Here is a 13,917-nt window from a genome sequence, read left to right as displayed (position 1 = left end):
CAAGCTCGAAGTACACTATCATAAATGGCTGCACAACCTCCTTTCATCTCTCACATCCTCGAAACATGTCTATACGTACGCGATGTCGGTGCATCAGTTGATTTCTATAAATCCGTCCTAGGTACCGAGCCTTTTATACAAGCAGTGCGTCACATCTCACTCCACTAATATCAGATTCTTTGTACTACGAATATTAAACTAATCTGTCTAGCCTCGCGTTGCCGGCTTTAATCTCGGATCCACGACTCTTCTACTCTTCCAACTCGGGCAGACCTCTAAGAACATTATCGACCCTAACGGCGGAGTCATCCCGGGTCACGGTCCTAGTGAACAGATCATCTCTTCCCTCCGCTCCGACAACCCAGGTAACAGAACTTATCTAAAGCAGCATTTCTGCTTTGCCGTCGATAGTCCTGCCGACGTGGTACAGTGGGATGCGTATCTTCAGAAACTCGGCATCCCCGTTACTGGCCGCATGGACTGGGATCTTGGTGGGAAAAGTGTTTATTTTGAAGACCCGGATGGACATATTGCAGAAATCGGGTCGCGGGGGATTTGGAAGCACTATTGATATTTAAATCTGTTTAATCTAACAATTCTCTGTATACTAAATGGGCAATCTCGTCTCTAAAGCTCTGAATCCTCTCGATCTTAGTTGTCATAATGGTCTCCTTCGTTCAGCGTGCGACGGTCCGTATGGCACTGACTGCGCTCTTCCCTGACCAACTGTTATTGGACCACTAGCTGGATATAATTTGAGGTCTCTACTCGTCGCCTGGACTCGGAAGTCGATCCCTTGTCCTTTCTAGAATGAAGATCAAGGACTGGTAGAGGTTGAATGTAGTCCTTGCTAGCTCCTGAACATCATTGCGGTTGAGAATTTGAGGCAGATATTCGACCAGCAGCCTATGGGATTCCGTTGCGCCATCCCTAGAACTCTCCAAAGCCCGTCCATCGACACCCTCTTCGTCTGAATTCTTCTCTTATTCTTGAATCATCTGAATATGGAGACTAGGGAATACCTAAACTTAAGCCGAAAAAGCTAGAGAATGCCAACCTGCAGTATCTAGTGCCTTTTTCTAGGTTCTTTTGTTGCGCCGCGGATTGTGGCTCCCAGAACGGCGCTATCCACAATGGTCCGGACCCACGCCTGACGAAAAAGCAGCCGAACTGTACACACGTAGGTCAGAGCTATTTATTTGCAGTCAATTGGAACAGTAGACAGCAGAATAATCCCAACTACTGCCAATATCTGATTCTAGTTGGTTCGTACTGCGATGTACAGTCTCACACGAGGCGGTGATCCACCGGCAAAACCGAGATTGACCCGCTCCTTTCCACTGGTTCATTTTTTCCTCCCGCGCACGTCCACACGGACGAACATGATTCTCTTCTCCCTTGAATGTCGGTGACTGTGTGGCCTGTCCGGTCTCATGCTAGAGCCATTGCGTTCGCCCTTTCTTGATGCGCCCATCGGTGATGGCGCCCTCGTGCGCCTCGCAACGGGTTGGATCGGCTTGATCTGGTATACCACGGTGCTGGCGGTTTGTGCCCTGGGCTATTTTCAGATGTATGAAGGACCCCGTCTTATCGATTTAGTCGAAGCTAACTTTTTTCTCCTTTCTAGAGAGCAGCATTTCCTGCGGCGGCCACGACAGTCCCCTCTTGCGACCTCCTCTGACGCCCCCCATGTCACGGCCATTCGCCCCGTCAAGGGCCTCGAGCCGCACCTTTATGACTGCCTCGCGGCTACCTTCCGACAAGATTACCCGCCCGACAAGTTGACAGTCTGCCTTTGCGTGTCGTCGAGCGATGACCCGGCCTACCCGACACTATGCAAATTGGTGGCCGATTTCCCCGAGGTGGATGCGCGAATCTATGTTGAAGACGACGACCCACTGCTACAAGACTCCAGCAAGTATGCTCTAGGACCAAATCCCAAGATCCGCAACATGAGCCGGGCCTACCGTGAAGCCAAAGGCGACATTATGTGGATTATCGACTGCAATGTGTGGGTTGGGAGAGGCGTCTGTGGTCGCATGGTGGACAGCCTGTGCGGATCGGCGAGCACCAAGAAATACAAATTCGTGCATCATCTACCCGTAGTCGTCGACGTGACTGGGGAGAACAACCTGCAGCAAGAACGGCAGGCACTCCTGGATGCCACTCGTGGAAACAACGCAAAGACCGTAGCTGCCCCGATGCTCTCCAGCCGTCCTGAAGACGGGTTCGCCGCGATGCTGGCAATAGGAGGCGGTCGGCTCGAAGAGCTGTTTCTCTCCTCTGCGCACGCGAAGATGTATACCGCCATCAACACTGTGCTCATTGCGCCGTGCATTGTGGGCAAATCCAACATGTTTCGTCGCTCCCATCTCGACTACCTCACGAGTCCGTCGCCTACAGACCCCCACCCCCGCCACCCGGGGATTGACTTCTTCTCCGACAACATCTGCGAAGACCATCTGATCGGTGACCTCCTATGGAGAAGGCAAGTGCGCGAAGAGAAAGAGCGCGGTGAGCACTGGGGCAAGCACGCCATGGTCTTCGGGGATCTAGCCTTCCAGCCTGTTGCCAATATGAGTGTACATGCATACATTGCTCGTCGGGTGCGGTGGCTGCGTGTACGCAAGTTCACCGTCTTGCTAGCCACGCTTGTCGAGCCAGGCACCGAATCATTCCTCTGTTCAATCTACGGCGCCTGGGGAGTCACGAATGCCCTGGCACCATACCTTGAACAAAAAGGCGTGCAGTGTGCCTCTTGTCTAGGCACCTGGGCTGCGTTCTTTGCATTCTTCGCGTTCAGCATGGTCTCTTGGGTCTTTGTCGACTGGACCTTGTATGTCAAACTGCATTCCGCCAAGACAGTCGAGATGGACACACACACACCGTCCTTTGCACTGCCCAACTCCTGCAGTCATTCTACACAAATGACTCGCCGTCCTTTCCTCCAATGGCTTGCTGCATGGCTAGGCCGGGAGCTTCTAGCTCTGCCAGTCTGGATTTTGGCCGTCTACGGCGGCGTGACTGTCGTCTGGCGAGAGCGGCAGTTCAAGGTTGGTTTTGATGCGAAAGTCCGAGAAATTGAAGCCGACAAAGCCGCTCCTATTGAGGGCTCTTACTCCGCTGGCTTGGTGTCCAATGGCGTTTCTGTATCAACACCGAGGCGAAGCTGGATGGAAGGCAAAGTCCGCTGTGACTAATGTATAAATATTTGTACATCTATACCGAAATGATCATTTTTAAAAATAAAATGTTCCTTAGTCCAGCACTATTTTGGCTTTCAGTCCTCTAAATCTCCTTAAGTTTCTGCATAAAGCCATGGATCCTAGAGTAACTCCTTTGCAGTACTTCGTTCTCTATAGGAAACCCTGAGATGTGTTCTTCCCTTCCGGCCAGCTTTTAGGGGCCCAACACGATATATTTGCTGGTCGTTATGTTGCAGACTCCGCTGCAGTGGTCGCACTCACTCGAACAAGACTCTTCGGCTATGTCTGACCCACCAGATTATCAAATGCCAAAGAATAATTGATTCTCTTACAATTTCCGCGGGCTCTTTCCAAAGATAGCATCCTGAGGAGCGGCATTTGCGAAGGCTGGAAAAGCGCCAACCGGGACGGAAAAGGCTGAGGAGCTTCATTGTGACGAGGTAAATAGATGAGGATATATGGATTGGAATGTGTTGTTGAAAACAGATTGATCTGATATTAGGAGAAAAGCACTGGTTGTACGTTCGGCTTTACATCCCTTAAATTCCTAGCCCTCTTCTGATAGATGGCCAGTTGATTGTTGGATCCTGCTGGGAGAAAGATGAAGCTTCGATACATCATTCTCTGGAAGGTCTTCTCGCTATAAAAATAGGAAGAAAAGAGTAGATTGTCATTATTGCATAAAGAGAACATGCTCCAAGCCAAAACTCACACCACCAATATGCAGCACAGTTCAGCTAAAACCACAAATTACTCTAGAAACTTTTGAATGTCTGATAATAGGAAGGCTTCAAATATTGGAATCATGCAGATCCCTCTGCAGCACCCTCTGCAGCGTTCGCACTGCTCTCCAGTCCCGCCGCCCCTTTCTCCGATCCCAACAGCCACTCAACAACCTGCCGACCTGCCGAAATCTCGCCCGCGCTCTCGGAAGGCTGTTGATTCTGGCTCTGGTCTTCCTCGTCACCGATTGTCATCTCAATTTCTTGCGTCTGCTCAGCTTCGCCCTCGTCCTCGTTCTCAGCAGCGGCATCCCATGCAGCCCGCTCCGCCAGGAACACGGCGTCATGACCAGCGTCGTTCTTGACCGCAATATCAGCGCCGGCTTCGACAAGCGCCTTCACGCATTCCAAGTGCGTGTTCAGTGCTGCCCAGTGGAGGGGCGTGTTTCCTGAGTAATTGCGGTGGTTGACGAACGCAGTGCGCAGAGCGGTGTCTTCAACGGTGGACAGTTTTTGCAAAAGAAAATTGAGGATATCTGGGTATTCATTAGCTTATAATCTATTGAAAAAGAAAGAGGTCGGGAATGCATACCGATATTCCCATTCGCAGCGGGAAAATGCAACACGCATGAGCCTGTTCCGCCCTCGTTTTCGTCCTCAGTGTCGATGGCAGATGCCACGATCAGAGACTCGGCGCAGTTGTGCTGGGCAGCTTGGCTGGCTAGATCAGCGGTCAGGGCCTCGAGGTCGCCTGCCCGGGCATCATAGATGAGATCGTCAATTTGCTCAAATGAGAGTGCAATTGGCACTGCAGCCTTTTGTGTTGAGGATGGGCCGGACATGGTGCGCTTTTTCTCTTTCTTTTCGCTGGAGGATTCGAAGTTTGATATTTGCCTCTCTTCTTTAATTACCGGTACAAGGCGCACTTTCCTTGACGCTGATCAAATTCACAGACTTCTCCGTATCTAGCTGATCTCCTCTGGCTCGTGCAATGCGGACGGCAGTGGTTATGAGCTGGGACGTTGTTAGCAGTTATGTCAATTAAGTCGGATTGGCAATGTTCCGCTATAACCACGCTGGCAATTGCCATGCATGTTCGGATGGAAGTGCCATTTTAGACTCATTTCAATGAGTGCACTTACCTTTACCACAATCTGCTGAAGTATGCTCTGGTTTACAAATACAAAAATGTTGCCGCCGAAGAAACTTCGATATCGGGGACCACGTGACCTGGTGGGGTGAACAAGAAGTATACAAGCTCGAATACTTCCCATTGATTGCGCTTACTTGGAGTTGAAATATTATTGAAATATGATCAATATTATTAATACAGCAAAAATACAATAGGCATCCACAGCCTCTATTCACATGCAATTCTCGGAAGCAATAGACACAACGCCGCGACTCCCACCGCCTGGTGTGGAATGGTATATCAACAAGGCTCCCAAATGCGAAAACAGAATCACCGATATGCAAGATTCCCGTCAGATCAATCCCGCAACCAGGCCCGGCGTTTCTCCTCCTTCTTTTCCCGTCGCTTCTCTTTGAACATCTTCAGCTCCTGCTTGCTCAGTTTCTTAGCGCTCCGCTCCGCACGCAGACTACGGCCGTCGTGACTATTCGCTGCGCTATCGACGTCAAAAAAAGCATTCATCTGTCGTCGGGACTTGTTCTCGTCGTTGTGGGTTTCTGCTGTAATCGAGGCGTCCTGCCACCGGCCCGTGAATCGATTGAACATGCCCGTGGCCGCGTACGCCGCGGTGGTGTCGCCCCGCGCTGAGGTGCTTGACTCCGGCTGTGCTTGCTCTTCGTACTGTCGGGCGTATGAAGCATTCGGATCGTAGTCTCCGTGAATCGCAGGGTTGTATCCTCCTAGCACAGGGGACTTCGGCCTTGGGGGTGGCGACAAGGAAGACGCCTCCGGTTGTGTGCCACGAGCCTCCCCTGTCCCGGGCGCTGTTGCGGATGCTGCATCTGGTACGCGGGGATTCTCCCACTGAGATACTCCCGTGAGCCGGTTGTAAAAATAGTATGCTTGCGCATTGCCATCCCAAACGGGTTCCCATCCATCGTCTTCGGCTTGGCCTGGGTGTGCTTCGTCGGGAAGAGGTGGAGGGATCTCGTCTGGCAAAGGCGGTGCAGATTCCTGGTCATCTTCTTTGGGGTCTGGTTGTGGTTCTTCCACCTCCTCTTCGTCTGGTTGATGCCCCGGGTCGCGTTTCTCTTCTGTCTCGGGGTGTAATTCCGGCGCGGACGGGCTGCGCGTGGCACCCTCGTCCGGATGAGATGCAGATGGGTGTGGTAACGATGTAGACATTCTGGAGACTATTAAATGGCCCGCTGGGGTTGTGAGGCTGGCTGCAGATCAGATCCGAGGGAAAGCAGCTCGCAAAGCTGCGGCGCAATGCGAGGCTCACCGCCCTGGCAGATCGTTTTACGCCTTCTTTTTTTGGAACAGGTCCATCGAGCACGTAGGACGTCCCAAATGTAAGTGCAAAACACGAATAATCTCTGATTGACTAAATCTGGCATTCTCAACATCCTCAAGGGCGGAGCTAACTAATAATCGACAGATACAAAATACAAAAAAATGCGATGAGTGGTAAAAACCCTGTATGTGACCTGTGGGAATTCAGATCCTTTGACAACGAGGTCTAATTTCCTATAGTTGCCATTGTATTTAAGAGGTAATAGTATGCTTCAAGCAACGTATGGTATTCCCAAAGACAGATTCCTAAACTGATAAAACTGCTATTTCATTGGATCCTGCATACAGCATTCCCAGCTATAGCCTATCCCAGCTAACTACCTATTCCATGCTTCTGGATATCCACCAGAAGACGTAGATGACTGCTGCATACCCTGCATCGTCGGTGTCGGCGGGCATTGAGGTGCAGGCTGCATTTTAATGCAGACTATCTCATTGACACCCAGATTCTCACAAGATCCACGATGGATTTGCGGGTTCCACGCGTAGAGTTGGTTGAGGCCGCCCATATCTGGATGCATGATGGCGATCTTCATGCAGCTGTCATTGGCCTGAACTACATAGTGAGACACACCTGTCTTGTATTAACGAAGATGCCTCGATGACCGGACGTTATCTGTATCGACAACACTCACAAGTAGCAGCTGGTGCCATGACTTCCGCAGACCGAGTAAGGTCCGCGCTAGCTAGCGGCGAGAATGTAATGCAAACAGCCAGCACGATAATGCTAGTAAAGGGAGGAGCCATTGTTAAGAGTTTCGAGATTAGATCAAAGGCAAGCGAATGATTTGATGTATGAAGGAAGTGAAGTACGGGGCAGGTGCTGTACCCTTATTTATATCTGAGCTCGATTGCACAGTCTACTAGAAAGTTGAACCGAGCTCATCAAAGCCTGCTATAGACTTGGTGTCACCAGATCAATTGTTTCACAACCCAATCTGAGCAAGGCAAACTAGATGCCAACCTTCCAATCAATTTACTCGTTTATCCTTGTATTGACTCTATTATATCCGAGCTGGAACATAGATCTTGGCAGATTCTAGAAGAAGAAGATAGAACATGTCTTTTCCTAGAAATCCCAGTCAACAGTGTCTGCAATCTAATTCTCACTGTCTCGAGTATGCGTTGATGGCCAAATTCTCATACCAGCTGAAGAAGCGGAGAGCCGGTTTTGCTTAGGCAAACTGCACAACCTTTGTGAAAATATTAGGAAATATTGTATTCTGTCTCACTTCCGAGATTCTCTATTTCAACTGGTTTAACCTCAGATGCCCGTTCATGCTACAGGTCTATCTAGGTTTTGCCATATCCTGCGAGTTACACGCTCGGAGAAACGGAAATTTGATTGCTGCGAACAACCTTTTTGTTTGGTCACTCAGATTGACCTGTGTCTCCTGCCATTGATACAGTATCTCTCGACCCCATCTCCGCGAACTATAACCACATTCATGAGTGTTGCAAGGGTTTTATGTAAGCTAGATTGAGATAGTTAACCAACCCTCGCAAAATTAGGGCTTAGTTCGAGTGAAGCTCTTCAAATTCATGCTGTGTTCAATGTATCTAAACCACTCCACTCGTCATTTGAGGATAATTCCAGTTACCGCATTATTAACTGAGTTACATGTCGCAGGCTCCATATCTATGAAGAAGGCAGTAGAATGATTATATTATCTGCCTTGGCAATCGACACCCATGGTTAATATTCGCATTCGGAAGTAATCAGATAGCCCAGTGTTACATACAGCCTTATAGATACAGCCTGTGCTTGTCGGCATCCACATTGTATATTCAATCTTTCAACATAGCTCTACGCTATATGGTATATCCTTTTCGCAAAGGGTGGTAATTTATAAACAATTCAGTCTGACAATCTATCTATAATCTCTCCCAGTCCATGAAACAGCATCTCATCTATGTAGATCCCAAACAATGTCACTCAAACTCATGCAGTAGACGCTCAATCATCAGCCATAAAACCATTGTCAAGTCATCATCGATTACCACCATAGTCTCCCAACAGCCTCAGCTTCCCAAACCCCAAAACCCGACCACCTCCTTCCCACTTGCCGCTCCTCACGCTGCCTCTTGTCAGGATTTTCATCATCCACCCAACTCTCCCCCTCCGCAATAGTATAAGAACCTAATTTACTCGGCGACGATGAAGAGTGCAAAGCTGTCTTAATCGCAGAAGCCATGGATCTTCTCTGGTGTGACTTCGGTCCTTTTCTCAGCGTAGATGCCTTTTGCCTTTTCTGTTCCAACGATAGTTCAGATGCAGCTCTTGCTTTTCGACCAGACCCCTCCTCTTGAAGTGGCTCCATCGGCTCCTGTAGGGATTTCGTTGGATGGTCAGGCGGCTCTGGTGTGGCATCTAGCCTAATAACAGGGTATTCTGGCATCGAAAGCGCCTGCACGACTTTATCACTCCCGAAATTCGAGGACAGTCTCTCATCAAATAAGGTCTGGATACTGATGCTTCCCATGCTCTGTAGCTTGTTCTCATCCGTCTTTGTTTCTGTGGACTGAGCTGGTTCGTCGATCGAATGCCGTACAATTGTGCTAGAGGCGGAGTCGATACTATCTGTGTCTCCTTGTGCGAAGGAGACTGTTTCCGAGGTTTGATTGATCAGGTCGTTGGAGTCTTCCTCGCATGGTTTTGAACGTGATAGTCTCCTAGAGAATCGGTTGCTTCGGAGGCGGCGCACTATCGAGGAAATAAAGCGCATTCTGAAGAACCGTCTAGATGAAGCGTTGCTGAGAATATCAAAAATATGACATGAGAGGAGTTGATTGTGCCAAAAAAATGTAGGAAGAAGATTGATTTCATGAGACATCTAGAATGGGCCCGTGTGTTGGGGAGCAGTCGTACAAACATGCGCTATCTAGATTATAACTATCGGGTTCACTGGATTATAGCTGCAGTGAAACAACTGGCATTTCGGAGAAGCTCTCATAGCTTCAAGATTCGCATATGTTTTACGAATCGTGTCATCCTGCCAACAACTAGCTCTGCACTGCGCTACAGGTCTTGCAACCTGAGATGAAACTCCGAGTGTGTACATACGGGATGTCTGGACAAAAACAGATTTGATCTACACGTATGTAGGGCACAAGCCAAGCATTCTCTAGAATGATCGACAGAGCTTGCATGATTGACTGTGGATCCCTTTTTGACCTTACAACACAGGTGGCTGGGGCTGTTAGACACATGATGCAACTGCCTTTCGCTTGATCAAACTACGGACAAGATTATTCAGTGTGGTTGGGCCGCCTTTTTGAATGTAGGAAGAATGCCACGGGTATTACGTGGATATTTTGAGGGAATTTCTCGCAAGACAGTCCATTAAAGCCTAAGAATGTTAGTTCTGCTGGAGAATGTTAATTGGCCTTATCCCCTGCCAACATGCCCAGTGGGAGACTCAAGCATCTTGGCGATGAAGCGAGCCTTGCTACGGTTTAAGCGGGTATTAGTAGGTTACTCTGGAAATGATCACAGATACTATATTGTCTTATATGAGGTAAATCATGAATATAGAAACGGTGCTCTTGCAATGTAAATTCCAACGAGCTCTATCGAATCTTTCAAAACGGGAATGCTGCACGCTCAGAGCTTGCTAGCAGGAGCCGGGCTGTACAAAGACTGAGTCCGGTTCATGGCCTCCAGGGCCTCCTTCTCGATACGGTCGAGCAGCACAGCGCAGGTTGGGATGTCATGGATCAGACCAATGACCTGACCAGCAGTCCACACCTATAATAGATAATGTCAGATTTGTCTCTAGAGACGAGCAAGAAAAACTTACACCGTAGTCAACGTCACCGTTAATGAAGACCTGGCGACCCCGCTTGCCACTGACATAGGGGCCAATCTCGCTGAAATCGCCAGTCGTGCTCTCGCGCTCGACCTTCAATGCGTCTTGAGTCACCTTGTTGGCGAAGAGCCGCGAGGTGTTCTTCCACCGGCGGAGCACCAAGGCGGTATCGGTCTCCTGGGCGTTCACGATGGCCTCCTTGACCTTGTGGTGAATGGGAGCCTCGATCGTGCTCATGAAGCGAGTGCCCATGTTGATACCCTCGGCCCCGAGAGCCAAGGCAGCCGCGAGACCCTGGCCATCGGCGAATCCACCCGAGGCGATGAAGGGAACACCCAGATCTTGGCGGGCGCGGCTCAACAGAATAAAGTTGGTGATGTCGTGCTCACCGACGTGGCCGGCACACTCAAAACCATCAATCGACAGGAAGTCCACGCCCAGCTTGACGGCCGACTTGGCGTGCCGGATGGTCGTGCACTTGTGCAGGATGATTGTGTTGGCTTTCTTGAGCTGCTCGATGACGGGGCCTGGGTTATTGCCGGCTGTCTCGACGATCTTGATCCCCTCATCTATGATGACTTGCGCGTATGCCCCGTAATCTGGAGGCACCATGGCCGGCAGGAGGGTCAGGTTGACGCCGAAAGGGTACTTGGTCATGGTCCGACATCTCCGGATCTCTTTGCGCAGATCTTCGGGGGTTGGTTGGGTGAGAGCAGTGAGCTGGATAGCACATTAGAGGTGTGTTTATCGTGGTTTCCAGAGGGCAAAAACGTACTATACCGAGACCACCGGCGTTGCTAACGGCCGAGGCCAGCTCGGCATATCCGACCCATTGCATACCTCCCTGCACAACGGGCACTGTAGAGGCTGTCAGTACTTTTCTTATCAATGGCCACATCGTCCATACCCCGGATGCCGAGTTGGCGCGTTAAAGCCGTGTTAAAGGGCATCTTGAAAGACAGCAGTCGCTACCGGATGAATTTGTTATCGGGCGTATTGGGCGTATATGGGGTCGGCGCGAACGAGATGCAATTCAAAGAGCGCCGAAAAGTTCGTTTAATGCAAGAAGAAGGAATAAAAAGGTGAGACGACGTGATTAAAAAGCACCGAGCTCCCCCAGGCGTAGCCGCGGACAGAGGCTGTGGGGGCAGGGCGAGTTGCCGAGGTCCCTGGACCGGCACAGTGGTGATTATGTATTCACCGATTACGATATGTTCTTGGGAGGACCGAGAACACTATTGACCCCAGCGAACACCGTCGTTATGCCGAAGATGCAAGACCAGTGTTGGCTGCTTCCTACAAATATGTACAGAAGATGATTCTGTCTTTTGGAAGGGCTGAGGGCGGCATGTGACTACTTTGACTTTGTCCCGTGCCGGACCAGAACCAGAGGTACGAGTATCCGCATATAGAATAAATTGGACAGTATCTAGAGACAGTAGAGGAATAATATGATATATGTTGCCCTGATATGAAACCCTTCCATCCCATCGACAGGGAAGAACGGGCGATTAACGACGGGATGCTCCTTCTCCAAACCTCGTCGATCCCTCTGCGGTCGCGACAGAATGCCGAAACCAGTGAGGGACTGCAGAACACATCGACATCATCCCAGCCCGGAGGGGGTTGGTCGACGACGTGTGCAGAGGCTCGTGGAGAAGGGAAAGAAGGGAAAAGTCCCACGGAAGAAAAAGGAACAAGCGACCGGGTCGCATCACCTGACTGGAAGAAGGATCTTCCGCCGGTCGACAAATGCCGATGCTGTGATTGGTGGGCATCACATGACCACTCACTCCCGAGGTTACCGTTGATTCCGATCGTTCGCGAGACTCTCTTGTCCTGAGCCTCACCTTGCTGTGTCCCTGCCTCAGCCATGTTCTCCCAGAAGGTTGCCCAGCAGTCGCTGCGACGGCGTATGTGTCATCTCTATTCCGTTCCACTGTGATCCCTCTGACCTGACCATTGCCCCAGTTGCCGTCCAGCAGCCCTACGCCATGCGGTGGTCCATGATGGGCGCCGCTTCACCCGCCGCGGTCGCCATTGGCAAGAATGTCCAGATGAGGTTCGTATCTCTCATATCAATGGCAATTCGTCTCTCCCAATTTCTCCCGCCATCAAGTTCTTCGTCATTGCGGTGACTGACCCACGCGAAACAGACACGCCACCTCTTCCACTAATACCGAAGACCCGACCCAGATCCTGGCCAAGCAGCGCCTGAACCGTCCCGTCTCCCCGCATCTGTCCATCTACAAGCCCCAGATCACTTGGATCGGCAGTTCGTTGCACCGTATCACGGGCATCGCCCTCTCCGGCCCCCTGTATTTGTGGGCGACCGCATACCTCGCTTCGCCGCTGTTTGGCTGGCACCTGGAGTCGGCCTCGATTGCCGCCGCTTTCGGTGCGCTTCCCGTGGCCGCCAAGATTCTGCTGAAGACCGTCATGGCTCTGCCTTTCACCTACCACTGCATGAACGGCGTGCGGCACTTGCTCTGGGATACTGGCCGTGCCCTTTCCAACCCGAGCATCATCAAGACTGGCTGGACTGTCGTGGGCCTGGCTGTTTCTAGTGCCCTTGCGCTGGCTCTCATCTGATTGCGTCCTGCCTCGTGTCCTGAGTTTCATTTGTGTTATTAAACTTTTTCTTTTCCTATCTTGATATACATGAAATTCGAACTGGTGTAAGATCGCAAGGTGCACATTCTTTTTTTCCTTGTGTTTTCTCCTTCAGGTGTCTGAACGGTTCTAGGGAGTATAGTCCAGGACCTTCAGCTTGATTATTACCAAAAATCGAAAACTGCACTTGCTTCACTATTTAGAACAACACCATGACTTCTTCCACTCTGCAATACCACCCCAGATAGAAAAACCAAACTTCTTCACCTCGATTCATTCGCCCTCTCTCATGGTCCCAGTGCAAATTCGAATTTCCGCATTTCCTCAAGCAATGATCCCAGTACAGCAAAAGGCGATAATATATCACATTAGTTTGCAACACACAGTATAGCCAAACTTGTTGTCCTCAGTATGCAGAGAGGGACTCCGATGCTCCAAAACATGATCTACGTCGAATTAAGGAGTGGTCTGCTAGGACATAAATGCAGAACTCACCTATTTAATCTGAAGCTCCTCAACGCCAAAGAAAAGTAAATTCGATTCAAAGTGCCTAAGCAGGACTTGGCGGTGGGTTCGGAGGAAATGGTCGGGGAGAAGGAGGATCTTGCACGGAGTGGTCACTGGTAAACATCCCGACGTAGATCGGAGAGGGCCCTGTCGTAGATGAATGGATGATTGGTAGGGAAGCCATCGAGCTGTAGATGCTGGCCATTTTTAGATGTTTTCAAATACGGAGAAACGAGTGTATATATCTGGAGCGTGCAAAGCCCTAAAATTGTCAAAAAGAGTGAAGTCTTGTTGAAGAACAGGATGAAAAGAAGACGCTTGAGCAAAACGACTTGACAGGGCGGATAACCTCGATTTAATAGTCCTTCCTGCACCGCAGAGAAATGGTCTGCCCTGACCACGTCGTACACCGCCATCTTGTGGAAGCCGTTTGGATCTGGCGCTTCCCGATTTTTCTCTGTCCATCTCGCCACACAAAAGCAATAACAGAAGATCTGGCAGAAGCAGCTGCTGCAAGGGCCCGACGGGAGAATCCTGATCCTATACACTAGTGAAAGCCGTTGGCTGGGGGC

General features: G+C 50.2%; 8 protein-coding genes across 8 annotated transcripts; 3 read left to right on the top strand and 5 right to left on the bottom strand.

Annotated features, from left to right (window-relative positions):
- Positions 1–24: 24 nt before the first annotated feature.
- N7510_004935 (Glyoxalase/Bleomycin resistance protein/Dihydroxybiphenyl dioxygenase) lies at positions 25–571 on the top strand (the record flags this gene model as incomplete). The annotated part of the gene is made up of 2 exons (XM_056976861.1): positions 25–144; positions 212–571. The coding sequence occupies 2 exons, from the start codon at positions 25–27 to the stop codon at positions 569–571; spliced, it is 480 nt and encodes a 159-aa protein (XP_056836817.1).
- An 862-nt stretch (positions 572–1,433) lies between these two features.
- On the top strand, positions 1,434–3,200 carry N7510_004934 (putative ceramide glucosyltransferase; the record flags this gene model as incomplete). Its single annotated transcript, XM_056976860.1, has 1 exon — positions 1,434–3,200. One exon carries the CDS (start codon positions 1,434–1,436, stop codon positions 3,198–3,200), a length of 1,767 nt encoding a protein of 588 aa, XP_056836816.1.
- An 809-nt stretch (positions 3,201–4,009) lies between these two features.
- N7510_004933 (ankyrin repeat domain-containing protein) lies at positions 4,010–4,770 on the bottom strand (the record flags this gene model as incomplete). The annotated part of the gene is made up of 2 exons (XM_056976859.1): positions 4,010–4,464; positions 4,521–4,770. 2 exons carry the CDS (start codon positions 4,768–4,770, stop codon positions 4,010–4,012), a joined length of 705 nt encoding a protein of 234 aa, XP_056836815.1.
- A 647-nt stretch (positions 4,771–5,417) lies between these two features.
- N7510_004932 (WW domain-containing protein) lies at positions 5,418–6,245 on the bottom strand (the record flags this gene model as incomplete). Its single annotated transcript, XM_056976858.1, has 1 exon — positions 5,418–6,245. One exon carries the CDS (start codon positions 6,243–6,245, stop codon positions 5,418–5,420), a length of 828 nt encoding a protein of 275 aa, XP_056836814.1.
- A 488-nt stretch (positions 6,246–6,733) lies between these two features.
- On the bottom strand, positions 6,734–7,163 carry N7510_004931 (uncharacterized protein; the record flags this gene model as incomplete). The annotated part of the gene is made up of 2 exons (XM_056976857.1): positions 6,734–6,972; positions 7,052–7,163. The coding sequence occupies 2 exons, from the start codon at positions 7,161–7,163 to the stop codon at positions 6,734–6,736; spliced, it is 351 nt and encodes a 116-aa protein (XP_056836813.1).
- A 1,250-nt stretch (positions 7,164–8,413) lies between these two features.
- Positions 8,414–9,142, bottom strand: N7510_004930 (uncharacterized protein; the record flags this gene model as incomplete). The annotated part of the gene is made up of 1 exon (XM_056976856.1): positions 8,414–9,142. One exon carries the CDS (start codon positions 9,140–9,142, stop codon positions 8,414–8,416), a length of 729 nt encoding a protein of 242 aa, XP_056836812.1.
- Positions 9,143–10,020: 878 nt separating this feature from the next.
- N7510_004929 (NAD(P)H-dependent flavin oxidoreductase) lies at positions 10,021–11,175 on the bottom strand (the record flags this gene model as incomplete). Its single annotated transcript, XM_056976855.1, has 4 exons — positions 10,021–10,164; positions 10,217–10,945; positions 11,001–11,083; positions 11,133–11,175. 4 exons carry the CDS (start codon positions 11,173–11,175, stop codon positions 10,021–10,023), a joined length of 999 nt encoding a protein of 332 aa, XP_056836811.1.
- A 923-nt stretch (positions 11,176–12,098) lies between these two features.
- Positions 12,099–12,817, top strand: N7510_004928 (uncharacterized protein; the record flags this gene model as incomplete). The annotated part of the gene is made up of 3 exons (XM_056976854.1): positions 12,099–12,138; positions 12,197–12,287; positions 12,382–12,817. 3 exons carry the CDS (start codon positions 12,099–12,101, stop codon positions 12,815–12,817), a joined length of 567 nt encoding a protein of 188 aa, XP_056836810.1.
- Between the last annotated feature and the right edge of the window lie 1,100 nt (positions 12,818–13,917).

Source organism: Penicillium lagena, assembly GCF_028827675.1.
Source record: "Penicillium lagena strain IBT 129212 chromosome Unknown utg000002l_segment0_segment0, whole genome shotgun sequence".
Taxonomy (NCBI): domain Eukaryota; kingdom Fungi; phylum Ascomycota; class Eurotiomycetes; order Eurotiales; family Aspergillaceae; genus Penicillium; species Penicillium lagena.
This window is presented reverse-complemented; position numbering and strand designations above follow the sequence as displayed.